Source organism: Bipolaris victoriae (genome assembly GCF_000527765.1).
Source record: "Bipolaris victoriae FI3 unplaced genomic scaffold scaffold_30, whole genome shotgun sequence".
In the NCBI taxonomy this organism is placed as follows: Eukaryota; Fungi; Ascomycota; class Dothideomycetes; order Pleosporales; family Pleosporaceae; genus Bipolaris; species Bipolaris victoriae.
Window position 1 is genome coordinate 252,433 of NW_014575362.1, and position 11,966 is coordinate 264,398.

The window sequence follows — 11,966 nt, forward strand, 5'->3', positions numbered from 1 at the left end:
TAATATGTATCTAAAGCTTCAACAATATCATTTATAAAACGAGTAACTGAAAGTCCAGCTACCGGTGCTGAAAGAGCGGTACATTTTGAGCAGTGTATATAATACCATGCTCAAGTTGCACCCCCGTTCAGTACCGCCAGCTGGGCTTCCAGAGTTACCCATTGAACAAATGATGTTCGAAAACTACATGACTGGCGTGGGTAGCGATCCTCCAAATCGAGGCAATAAAAGAGCAAGTCGCAGCGGAAAGAGCAAGTACTAAAATCAAGAAGAGCAGATAATAAACGCATACGCCACGCCAGTCATACAAATGTCTTGTCATCCCAGACCAAAATCCTAAGACCCAGAAGTACAAAGCCATTGAACGCCACAGATCAGTATCCAATCCCAATACATGTTGAGTAAACACAAACAAAGTGATAAAGAAAAAAGGCAAAAAAGCAATCTCTTACTTCCTCTGATTGAAAGGAAAGCCGCCGGCGGGACCGTACCGAGAAGAGCCAAGTCCAGGGGAGCCATTGGGAGATCTGCCGTAGCCGTTGTTCTGTGATCTAGCCTGCGGCATATTTGGCTGGGGTGTATATGGGTGACCACCAGCCGAGCGATATACGCCTTGGAGCGTTGCATTCATCTGTGAATGCATGGCTGTCATATAAGCCATGAACGCCGGTGCTAGCTGATCTTCGGGGGCTTCGGCAATGGCCCTTTGGTAGTACTCGTTGGTGGCCAAGTTGTTGAACCTTTGTGTCCGGTAGAAGTTGATCATGGCCGCCCTTTCCTCATCCGCCTTGCTCAGAGCGCTCTTGAGGGTTTCGATCTCAGCGGCCTGGGCGGCTTTCTCGCGCTCCAGAGCATAGACCTTGAGTTCCAGGCAGTCGAGACTGTGGCCGAGAGTTATGCCGTTCCCACCGTGGGCTTGGACAAAGCGATCCGAGCAAGTGCCCAGTTCGGCGTATTCCCTGTAGAGATCCGAGGAAACATCGCCGACGTGTTCTTGAAGTGAGTGCTGGTCGCGCACCATATTCCCAACGGTCTGTACCATCTTCTTCACGTCCTCATCTTGCTGAGTGACGGCTTGAAAAATATCAACGAACTGCTCCTCAATCCTCGAGATCCGAGTCTTTGCGTGTTCGTGTGATGCGGTAAGAACCTCCAAAGCGAGATTGTAGCGATCCTTGGCTCCCCTAAGGGCCTTGATCAATATGGTTTGTCCCCAAGCCTTGGCTTCGCACCTCCGCAGCCTCTTCATAACTGCTTCATGGAAATCGCGGAACTCTTGGTGAAGATAATCCCAACCGAATGTCAGGAATGGTTCCAGGAGGGTGAGCATGGCCAGTGATAGCCAGAGGTAAATCGCATACGGGTGTCGAGAAACGGCTTTTTCGAACATGAATTCCCTGATCGAGTTAGTTGATGAACGTGGTCAGATCTTGCATACAATATATACGTACCCATCAATCTGAGGCATCTCCATGCAAAAGCTCGCAGCAAACCAAACAGGTTTGAAGGTGGTGTAGTACACCATGAGCAGTAGAGTGTGGACCAGTCCCATGACAAGGTCCGAGGCGAGAGAGTTGAAGTATCCAGGGATATCCTGGATGGTTTCGAAGACAATCTCAGTCTCAGGTTCGATCGTTGGATCGTATACAGTCCGGTCTGGGATAAGTTGCTCCCCAGGGGCGACATCGGCTGTGGGGGTCGCGCTGATGACTGGTATGACATCCAGTTCAGCGAAGCCGATCATGTTGTTGAGGGTGTGTCCTGAGACACCATATACGTTGGAACATTGTTGGCTAGTTCCACAGCCACTCATGAACTCGACGTTCGTGATATTCAAGTTCTGGGGGCGGAGTAGGGGGTCTGATATCATTCCAGTTGCCCTCAACACCGCAAGAACCAGTACTGCGATAGGTGACATGATGGATGATTGAATATGTGGAGAAATGGTTGGGTGTATAAAGAATCAATTGATGGTTGAGAATGTCAAGAATAGACTGATGGTTGAGAAGTGTGTTGGAAGAGAATTTGCAACTGAGGAAATTGCAGCTATATTAATAGTGTGTGGAAAGGGTACTAAGGGCAGGTTGCCAGGAGATGTTCACTGGTTGCAATTTGGGTGAGAGTGAAAGCTGCAGTAACCTCCTGCATATGACGCCCGGCAATCCTCTGCCAGTTGCCTGGGGCGTGAAAACACAATGCTCCGTCAGCTTCTCGGGCTTGGAAAGGCAATAATTTGCCAGTTGCCTGGTGGGTGAAAGTGAATGAGATGTTCACGTGTAACCTTTCTTGGCACCCTGCCCCCCCTAATCGGCAAGGCAGATGAAAGGAAAATCAAAAATGTCATCATTTTAGGCAGTCACTTGACCTCCGGCCGCTGTAGAACCTCAGCATCAGAGCGACTTTCTGAGAGTCCTTGCTTTCTGTCATCATACTGACATTGCTCGGCTCATTCCGCATATCGAACATGATCGCCTTTTGCAGCCAGCCGATGCAACACCCCAAGTGTCAGAGTGACTTTCTGCGAATCCTTGCTTTCAATTTCTATGATGTTATTCCTCAGCTTAGTCCGAATATCGAGTACAAATATCAGCCATGAAATCAAACATTGTGTGCCCTTGTTGACAATGGTCTATTTGACTCCTGATAGATAGTTGAAAATGATGGTACGGGCGCCACTCTTGGCGTTGTGGATACACAATTGCAAAACAAGAATGCTCATGGTAGTTTGGATGGCCTAGAGAAAGAGAAATATAGGTACTGTGACTATGTCAAGTAGATTAGGAAGATGACTAGATTGTGGGCGGCGGCCGTGGCTCGAGTGCGGAGGATTAACATCATGATCACAGCCCGTAGGCGGTACGGAAGAGTGGTACAACTTATCTTTCTCTTACTATTCGTACCCACTAGTCTAGCTGCGGCCAGGGAGAGTACGTGGTAAAGATTCTTAGAGCAGATCAAATCGGGTTTCTTCCTGCACAACCCCCCGCCCCCTCGTCGACTGATCACAATATGCAACGAATGCTGCAAACATATGCTGATGTCGCTTGCTCAATCTACACTCAAACGCTGATCTGTAATAGGCAAATTTCAAGAATCTTCAATATTTATCTCTGCCTTTGTGGGTGAAGTGATGTAGTATAGATCTATTGGCAAGATTTTGCGACTCGACCAAACCGATCAAGTTACCCACCCTACGCTCGAAACAACGATTCACAGCGATTTTGTTACAGCAACATGAAGTCATTCCATTATTCATCGGTAATCTGTTGTACATAGATTCTGAATACGTAAACCGATGATTAATGGAGTCAGCCAGTTGTCTTCTCGGCCAATGGTTGATCCTCGGAGAAACAAGGGAGACGATGAAGTGATAAAACCCTTGTTATTGACACACTGTGGCTAGTTATGAAGCACTTAAATATGCATTCAGATCCAAATTATGCACTGGAAAAGGCCTACGTCGGAACAAATACCACCCGGTCTCTTCAATCAAGCAACGACCTCGAACCTTAGTCTTGCGCGTCAATTTTCGACGAAGCTACATGCGCTCCACTTCTACAGAAGTGTATCCCTTTACAAAGCAAAACTTTTTGGTATCATGTCCCCGCAATAATGAATACATTCTCGTACGCCGTGTGAAAGGAAATCATTACCCTAGCAACCTGGAGGTCCGCCCAAGTCCAGCCGAACCCTGCCCGAAAAGAAAAGCTAACAACACCTTGCAAAAAAGAAAGAAAGAAACACGGCCGGAACATAACAAAGAAAAAGCGACTACCAAACCTCCAAAACAACATACCAGCGAATGACGCTTCCGACCAAAAACGCCCAACTTCCGACCATAGCTGCAATCGCAGCCCGGATCTCACCCTCCTCGACAGATGTCTCCTTCTGAAACAAAAAGATGCCCGCCATCATGAACGCGAAACCTCCGATTGTGTTCAAGAAAGCGCTTACCCAGTCTGGGTCTGTGATCTTGGGTTTGTACCAACGCTCCTGCTCTGAAAACGCCAGCATGGCATTGCCCACGAAAAACAACATTCCATGGACGACCTGAGGTCCAAAAACGATGGAGGAGAAGTATGGACTTTCTTCATCCACCACACCGGGGAAATCCACGATGCCACCAAACATGAAGATGACACCGCCAAAGAGGACGATAAGACCTGCTTGGAATGCCAAGCTGTTTACTGTGAGGTCCAACAGCTTGGTCCGGGAAGGGATCCAGCGGAACTGTGGTGTTCCAACGAGAGCAGGTCGGTATATGACTTTGTTGGGGTTGGACTTGGTGGCTCCAATCTGGCCACTGTCGGCATTGAGGGCGCCAAAAGTGTCGAAGACACCGGCGATGAAAAAGAGGATCGAGCCGATGAGAATTGTGAGTGGGACTGCGACTATATCCTGCTCTGATTCGGCAAAGGCAGAGGCAGGGTAGAGACGGGGTAGTAGGTCGAAGAAGGCATTGATGACGAGATCGATGGAGCCAAGGAGGAAGATGATGGCGACGAGGTAGATGGGGTCGCGGTAGGGAAAGACAGTAACCATTTTCTTTAGTCGTACTCTGATGGAGCTGGACTCTTCCCATTCCATAACGGAGAGGTTGTCGGTCGAGTCGGAGAACTTTTCCTCGATGTATATCTCCTTCATATCCGCATCTTTCTCCAGATCAAAGACAGCGGGTGCAGCAACTCGTTCCGATTCACACTTTTGACGGTGCTCGACATGATCAACATGAACGAAATCTCTGAGTTTATCTTCGTGAGCAGAGCGTGGTCGCAGTGCTATAACCGGATGACCGATGATGCTCACCCGCGCCTGGCGGATGTATGACGCCCGTACAGTTGCAGAGGCGTTCATTGTATGTGACCCACAATTTTGTGCAAAGATAAAAAAGGTTATAACAATACACCGAGGAAGTGAAGTGGGGAATGGGGGAAAGGGAAACGCGGGCCCAAATGAGTGACTATAGCTGCGAGCAGCGGAAAAAAGCGAGTGTTATGACCCTCCCTTCACTCCGGCTGGGCTGAGGCATCAGCACGGCTTTAAACCGGAACACTCACACGTCCGTCACACGGACTCAACGCTGTCAGGTAATTGTATTTACTTTGCCAAGGTCTTGGATTGCAGACGCCCAAGACCACAGACGTGTCGGACCCACGAGCTTCGTCATGCTCCTGACGAACCAGAAGGAGTCAGCGCTTCCACAAGCTTTTTGCAAGCATTATGTTTCGTTTGTTATTCGCCTTGAGTGGATCCTGATTAGCGCAGCGTGGTCCCGGATCTCACCATTTCCGCCCAAGGTAAGGCGCCGGCTGTGATCGACGGGGATCCTAGCGTTTCAGCATTTGAACAGGGTGTGCGCGTCCCAAATTGGCGACAACTGGGTGGCGGTGCATCTAAAGAGCCAGGAATGGATGGGAGCCGCCGTCCGAACTGGGTCCACGAAACGAGCCTGAAGCGTTAGCGCGCTACTGGATGCGGCTCAAGAGGCATGCAAAACCAACAGTTGGTTGGCTCAGCCACATATACTTTTTCTTCTCGTATCACATATTTCATGTGAATGCGCGTCCACTGGATCATTCAGCTCATCGGTCTTACGTGTGGGTTTGTCCTACGTCTGTCCGGGCGCCAAGTTCACAGCCAAGGAAGTCCTGGCGATGCTTGCGGCCCGACAATCTTACAATGGGTGCACAGGCAGTGAATTGATAATGATGAAACCCAATCATGATGAGGCGTATAGGGCAACACTGCAACTAATGTTATGGACGTTGTTGATAAGTGTGTACCTGAAACGGGAAAAGAACAGCTAAGCTCATCGTCGATCAATAATCACACCGAACTTATCGTGCGATACGCGTAGAACGTACGAGAAAGGGGTTGTCGATCATGATGGTCGGACGTAGTGTGATCTGCTATGTAAACACGTAGTACGTACACCCTCTAGTTCGAGGTGTCCAACGTTTCCAGCAGTCAATCAAGCTACCGAGCATTGCGCAATCATGGATCATGTGTGTTTGATCTTTGCTCAAAGTGGTTCGCACTGTTGGTGCACATCCCACTCAAAATATACTCTGGATTTTCATCCATATGCATATACTTACGTTGCAGGCCAAAAGCGAAGATCTCTCGTCAGCTTTCCGTCCCAACAGTTGAGAGTACGGCTACAGCATTTGGCATAGTGGCCCAATCCCGCTCCGCTGACAAGATCTTGGGCGGAATCTCACGTTCGGCCCAATTGATCAAGGCATAGAGCCGAGCTCCATGTCGAGTTCCGGGCCCGCTCCCCTTTCCGCGAACCTGTATATCCGGAGCGAAAAAGAAGTGGAAATGCTTGTTCGGCTCATCCGCACTGCCCTGATGCTCTCCGCCCTCTGACGACGGTCTATAGTACTCTGTGTGATATTTATTGATCCTCAAGGCTGAGCATGGTCGTTGATCGGGTACCTGAGTCACGCAAAGCTAAAAGACCTAGGCGATCAGAATACAAAAGGCTGCCGCAAGTACGAACTCGCGCTCTCCCCATGGACACGGGCAAAGTCGTAGCTTGGGTTCTCGAACACATCTTTCGCCCAAATATGGGCAAGGGATAGAGCGCGACTCAGCTCACATTTTCAGATATTGTGTTAAGTACTTTGTGCGTGGGTCGTATTGACGCCTTACGCAAGGTCAGCAGTCGCACCCGAACCTCGTCACCATTTCGGTCCTTGACAGATATCCGTGATAAGCTTGGGTATTCCATCTATGAAATATACAGGTGTGCCGGACGTGCGAATGGGCACTTGCTCACCTACAAGAGTCGTGGGGTCAGACTTACGACGTACATGACTCTGTGACTTCAGGGATACCATTTCATGTGTGATCCAATGTATCGCAATATTCAATACCCTTCTTCGTGGAGAATTTTGGCAGTATTTTGTCAAGCATACAGTATAATCTGATTAATGGGGTTGCTCCCCGTTATTTTCTCAATGTGCAGTTCACTTGAAGTGCTCAGGATATACATGCGCTGGTTTCTTGATGGCCACCGTCGGCCAAGGCAGCGGCCCAACCATACCTCAACGCCTTACCATAGGTAAAAATGGCCCGCACATGCCAGGCCGTAAATATGACTTTCGGTGCTATAGCTTGGCATCGATGGATGTCACGATTAGTCCTGAGATATCTGGGAGACGAAACGTGCGCCAAACTGCTGACTTTGTTAGACATTGTCAATCATGTCTTGGTATTGTGTTTGAGAGGTCAATATACTTGGTGCCTTAGGGAAGTCTGAGATAAGCGATGACTTTATTGAGTAGGTGAAACAGATGGAGGACTCCAAGGCATGACACGTCTGCCGCTGCGCTTGGCTACATGTCCTCCCTGCAATTACAATTCGGCAATCTGGTTGTTATTTAACGAGCGAAGTACGTTCGTCAAAGTGATCAAAGCCCAAACGGAATAGATCTCCCAGGGCAGTTTCATCGGAGCTCGACAAAGTTGCGGCAGCGAGGTGGCTACATGGTTCAAATGTCACCACTACCAATCCCAGAATCCTATCGGTTTCCGAATGTGCATACATCGTACCGAATTCTCATTGCAGTCCTTCATACGACCATCCATGCGGTCTTTCCTCCCACCTCGCCACGTCTTAATGGACACACACGCTGGGTATCTTGTACTCATCAAACTTTTACATTAATCGCTTCAGAGACAGCAGCAGCTGTCAGCGTCGCAACTGGGTAAATACAAGAATAGGTACCTTGTTCACTTACATCACGACCACGCCTATCAGGAGAGGCCGGGACGTTGATCCTTCCGCTCCGTGGCCAAGAAATTCGAAATTGCCGGAGCGGGATGGTCTGCAGTAAGATCTAAGAAAAGATCCCTTGCAAGTTCCTTTGTCCCCGGTCAACCACACACACCATCATAAATGCACGAACTGAACTTGGTCCCATCTCGCGTCCACCTTTTTATCCGGAAAGTCGCGTTATGGTGATGATATCGCAACCAACTTCTGTAGTCAGCAACGAGCCGTGGAACTCTTTGACTTGGCACGATGGGAATTCGTGTGACACGCGGGTGTCTGGGCCTCATGTTCACCCAACAGGCAGGATACGTCGAGGTTCACACAAGTCGGCATTATGCGTGTATACCGTTCCCGTCTGTCAGTGCGCTGCCCGGAGCGGGTGAGGCAGAAAGGCGCCGTGCCCTCATGCGCGAACCCGGTCGGTATGTCAGCCGCCCCAACCTTTAACGGCATAGGCAAAGCACAGCGAGCGCCTAATGGCCAAGATTAGCTGCGTGGCGAAGTATTTTCTACCCACTAATGCACTTATCGTTACACCACAGAACGAACCATCTGGTGAAGTGGTTTGGTTCGCGGGTATTGCGATCGAGTGCATTTTGTGGGTGTTCTCCAACACGCGTCTCATGGGGCAGAAAACACTGCCGAACAGGCACCAGTTGTATATTCTCGGATCGCTAACCTATTTTGATTGCACTGTTTTTGGTCCCTGGACCTGTTGCAGGTGAAGCGCTGGATACTTGGTCGCCTTAGACAGGCGTTGTCCATATCATAAAGATATCTCCAATGTCTTTTCAAGTTATCAGCGCGAGTGGCCCTGCCAAATCTCTGATCCACTTGGTTTCATAATGATATGACGGGTTGTCATTTTCCTGGAAGTCTCATCATCATCCTTTCCTTACTGCTTCATCTTCGCAGATATCTTTATCATTCCTTGGTGTTTTCTTTTTTGCTTTCCGTCAAACAACGAATTTTATTTCCTTTAGAAGCTACGATGACGTCCATACAAGGTCATATGAACGCCATTAAGCTGGTCTCATGGACTCTTGCAATCGCTGTGGTGGTCGTTCTCATTGTGCGGCAGATTGCAAAGACGATTGTTTTCCGAAAGGTTGGCTTGGACGATAGTTTTATTCTCATAGCATCTGTAAGTGAGCCCAGGAACTAATGAAATTCACCATAGGGCTAATAAAGCCAGATATTCGCCATCAGCTTATCGGCTACTGTGCTCATCCTTACAGCCAACGGTCGCGCTATGTCCTTCTCCTTGACCTTTTCACAGGCAGACATTCTTTCCAAGGGATACTACATATCGGAACTGTTCTACATATCTGGTTTTTGCTTCCCTAAGCTCTCTATTCTCGTTCTTTTCTTCAATATCGCTGCAAGTCGACAATTTCTTCACCGCGTAGTACTCGCTCTTGGCATCTTCATCTCCACCTGGACTTTAGTGTCTTTGATAACCATCGCATTTCAATGCGAACTTCCACGTCCATGGAAAACAACCAGTCCGCATTGTCTCAATTTTGTAAGTGGATCATTCAAGCAATCGTGCGTATATAACATAGATACTGATTCACATAGCGCATTTTCTGGGTTATCTATTGTACATTCGACGTATTGACTGAAATCGCTCTGATTGCAATTCCCATGAGCATAGTCGCGGCTCTCCAAATGCCCCTCGGCCGCAAAATGGCGGTTATCTCGTGTTTTTCTCCTCGCCTCCTTGTCATTGCAGGAACGATTGTTCGAACCATCTGGGTCTATCCTACCATACCACAGCGACATGACCACCATCGAATTTGGGAACCACTGGTGGCAATGCAGGTTCACCTATGTATGAGCATCATCACTGCGAGCATTCCATTCATGGTACCTTACTGTAGGGAACTTAGTCATAGATTGCAAGGATCTACCTCCATCAGATCTTCAATGCATCTACAGGACAAAACGGTTGGCCATCCGACATCAATCTGGTTTCGGAGACATTTGAGAAAAAGTGATGCTGTTATGCGAAATTCGGATCCTGAAGGTGCTACTCACTATGAACTTATACCAAGAGCCTCACCTATTATTCCCTTTGCAAGATCGACAAGCCCTATGGCGAGCGGAGCATTACAGATGTCACCAAAACAAAAATCGACTGTAAAGGGTCTCAATATACACATCCCTCATCGTAGCTCTCTAGGGAAGCGAAGCCATGAGCTAGTAAGCTCACGGACGCAAAGCTCAGGGATGTTGTGTCCATGGAGCACATCACCACAAGCGCTGCTCACGCATTCTTTCGTGCCTTCAAGAAAAGCGCCTATTCCACCTCCAAAAACACCTCGCCTGGGCCCCCTTACACCGACCTCCTTTTATTCAGACGACTCCGATACTCCGCCTTCCACTGCATCGCGTAACGAACTATCTTTGGTCTCCAGACATGAACAATCAAGAACCATATTTACACCCCCCCAGGCGTCGCCGTATCTATCACCAGGAACTTCAGTATCCGGTGACAAACATTCAGTGACAGGACACAGCACTGCCTCGCCTAAGAGGCTACTCTATGGTCAACCTTCCCAACGCATCCAACTACCCAAATTCAGTTCGAGCCCACGCCTACAAACCCCTGCGTTCTCAACACCGAATCAAAGCAACGCCCGACCAAGGTCCATCGAGGACCTGGTTTCTCCTATGGGCACAGCTATTAACGGCTGGTTCAACAGTCCAGATTCCGAACGCCTCCATCAGTTCTCACCATTATCTCCTTCACGTGCACGAGACTCATCGAGCGAGCATGGCTTCTCGCCTATAGAGTCGCCTTACATGCCGAAATATCCGCTTTTCAGCCATACGCGCTCTCCCGCTAGGTCGAATGTTTTCCTCAATGAGCCCCCCTCGTCGCACAGTTTTTATCATACATCTCTCGCTCTGGAGACTGGACGCATGCCTCCAGTTCGCGATGTGAGAAGCAGTCCGCGCGTCGTCGTACGCGATGTTATGTAATTGTACACCTGTTCAGCTTGCATGTCGGCGTTTTCGTTTCATTGTTTAGGCGTTTTTTCTTTCATTTGGTGTGGGCGCAGTATTTTGGTTGGTGGTGCATCATGCATGGTTTATGCAGGGTTTCTCAGAATGCTTTCTCAGCATATATATGTACAATATGTATCTTTTTATTTTGCGTTTGGCGAGATCAAAGCCAACAACCCATTGTTTTGCCTCTTTTATAAACTGGTGTCCTCCTGTGAGACATGGTTATTCAAGACCTCCAACAATTAATTGAATTGTCAGTATTTGTGAGAGGTCTAGGGCCCGTTCTTGCTGATTTGGGCGACAAAATCCAACATTAGTGTTGTAGCAAGGTCAAGGGATATAATGATACAAGCAAATATGTCGTCCGGCATTCTTCCCTCGATGAAATCATCGCCAAGGTATTTAATTTCCCGAAAAACCTTCCCATCATTCTTTTCCCTATAGAAGCATCTCTATGCGCAAATAACCTCCCATAATCAAGCGATATTATTCTTGTAGAGCTTCTTGGAATCGCGCTTAGAACTCGAAAGCATACACGCGGGCGATAGCATTTGCTACTAATGCTACGGCAACGCATCGTGTTAGCAAACGACTCCCGCCACACATGATTGGCCTGAAATACGAAAGAAACCGAGCTCTATCGTCACTTCAACGGGGTTCAGAATCTCTTTGAAGCAGTATATTTCTCGAAGATGGCACACACAGGGCTCTAAGTGTCACTTCTCATTCGGTCAAGAATAGTGAAAGATGACGATACGTCACCGGTGCATAGTGGTTATCTGTGAATTTTCAAAGTTAGACTCTCAAGGCTGGTAACAATGAATCTTCCAACATTGTTAGCTCTCCGTTCAGTCGTGATTACATTTCGAAATCTCATCACACATCTATCCGCAGAACTAGTGTAAAAGGTTTTACAACTGATCAGCCTCCGAAACCCTGTTCAATGAGTTATTTTTAATCTTCGCGGGAAATCGATGACGTATTGGGGAAGGCGTAGCACACCTCACCGTCGCGCAGAAACTCGCGCGCATAGATGATGAGTATTTGTCGAGAAGCGTTCTAGAGTACTTGCTGTGAATCTCATAGTAACTATAGGTTTCGTAACTGGTTACAATGTGTTTCAGACGCGATAAAAGTGTTCTCTTAACGTAATAGCATTATTCATCTC

General features: G+C 48.2%; 5 protein-coding genes across 5 annotated transcripts; 1 reads left to right on the plus strand and 4 right to left on the minus strand.

Moving 5' to 3' along the window:
- Positions 1-448: 448 nt before the first annotated feature.
- Positions 449-766, minus strand: COCVIDRAFT_95674 (hypothetical protein; the record flags this gene model as incomplete). The annotated part of the gene is made up of 1 exon (XM_014702533.1): positions 449-766. One exon carries the CDS (start codon positions 764-766, stop codon positions 449-451), a length of 318 nt encoding a protein of 105 aa, XP_014558019.1.
- A 192-nt stretch (positions 767-958) lies between these two features.
- COCVIDRAFT_95619 (hypothetical protein) lies at positions 959-1,249 on the minus strand (the record flags this gene model as incomplete). The annotated part of the gene is made up of 1 exon (XM_014702534.1): positions 959-1,249. A coding segment is annotated over one exon (291 nt), but the record flags the coding sequence as incomplete, so codon positions are not given.
- Positions 1,250-3,771: 2,522 nt separating this feature from the next.
- Positions 3,772-4,854, minus strand: COCVIDRAFT_95729 (hypothetical protein; the record flags this gene model as incomplete). The annotated part of the gene is made up of 1 exon (XM_014702535.1): positions 3,772-4,854. One exon carries the CDS (start codon positions 4,852-4,854, stop codon positions 3,772-3,774), a length of 1,083 nt encoding a protein of 360 aa, XP_014558021.1.
- A 1,832-nt stretch (positions 4,855-6,686) lies between these two features.
- On the minus strand, positions 6,687-6,845 carry COCVIDRAFT_95670 (hypothetical protein; the record flags this gene model as incomplete). The annotated part of the gene is made up of 1 exon (XM_014702536.1): positions 6,687-6,845. The coding sequence occupies one exon, from the start codon at positions 6,843-6,845 to the stop codon at positions 6,687-6,689; it is 159 nt and encodes a 52-aa protein (XP_014558022.1).
- Positions 6,846-8,774: 1,929 nt separating this feature from the next.
- On the plus strand, positions 8,775-9,964 carry COCVIDRAFT_65801 (hypothetical protein; the record flags this gene model as incomplete). The annotated part of the gene is made up of 3 exons (XM_014702537.1): positions 8,775-8,927; positions 8,979-9,308; positions 9,365-9,964. Coding segments are annotated over 3 exons (1,083 nt in total), but the record flags the coding sequence as incomplete, so codon positions are not given.
- Between the last annotated feature and the right edge of the window lie 2,002 nt (positions 9,965-11,966).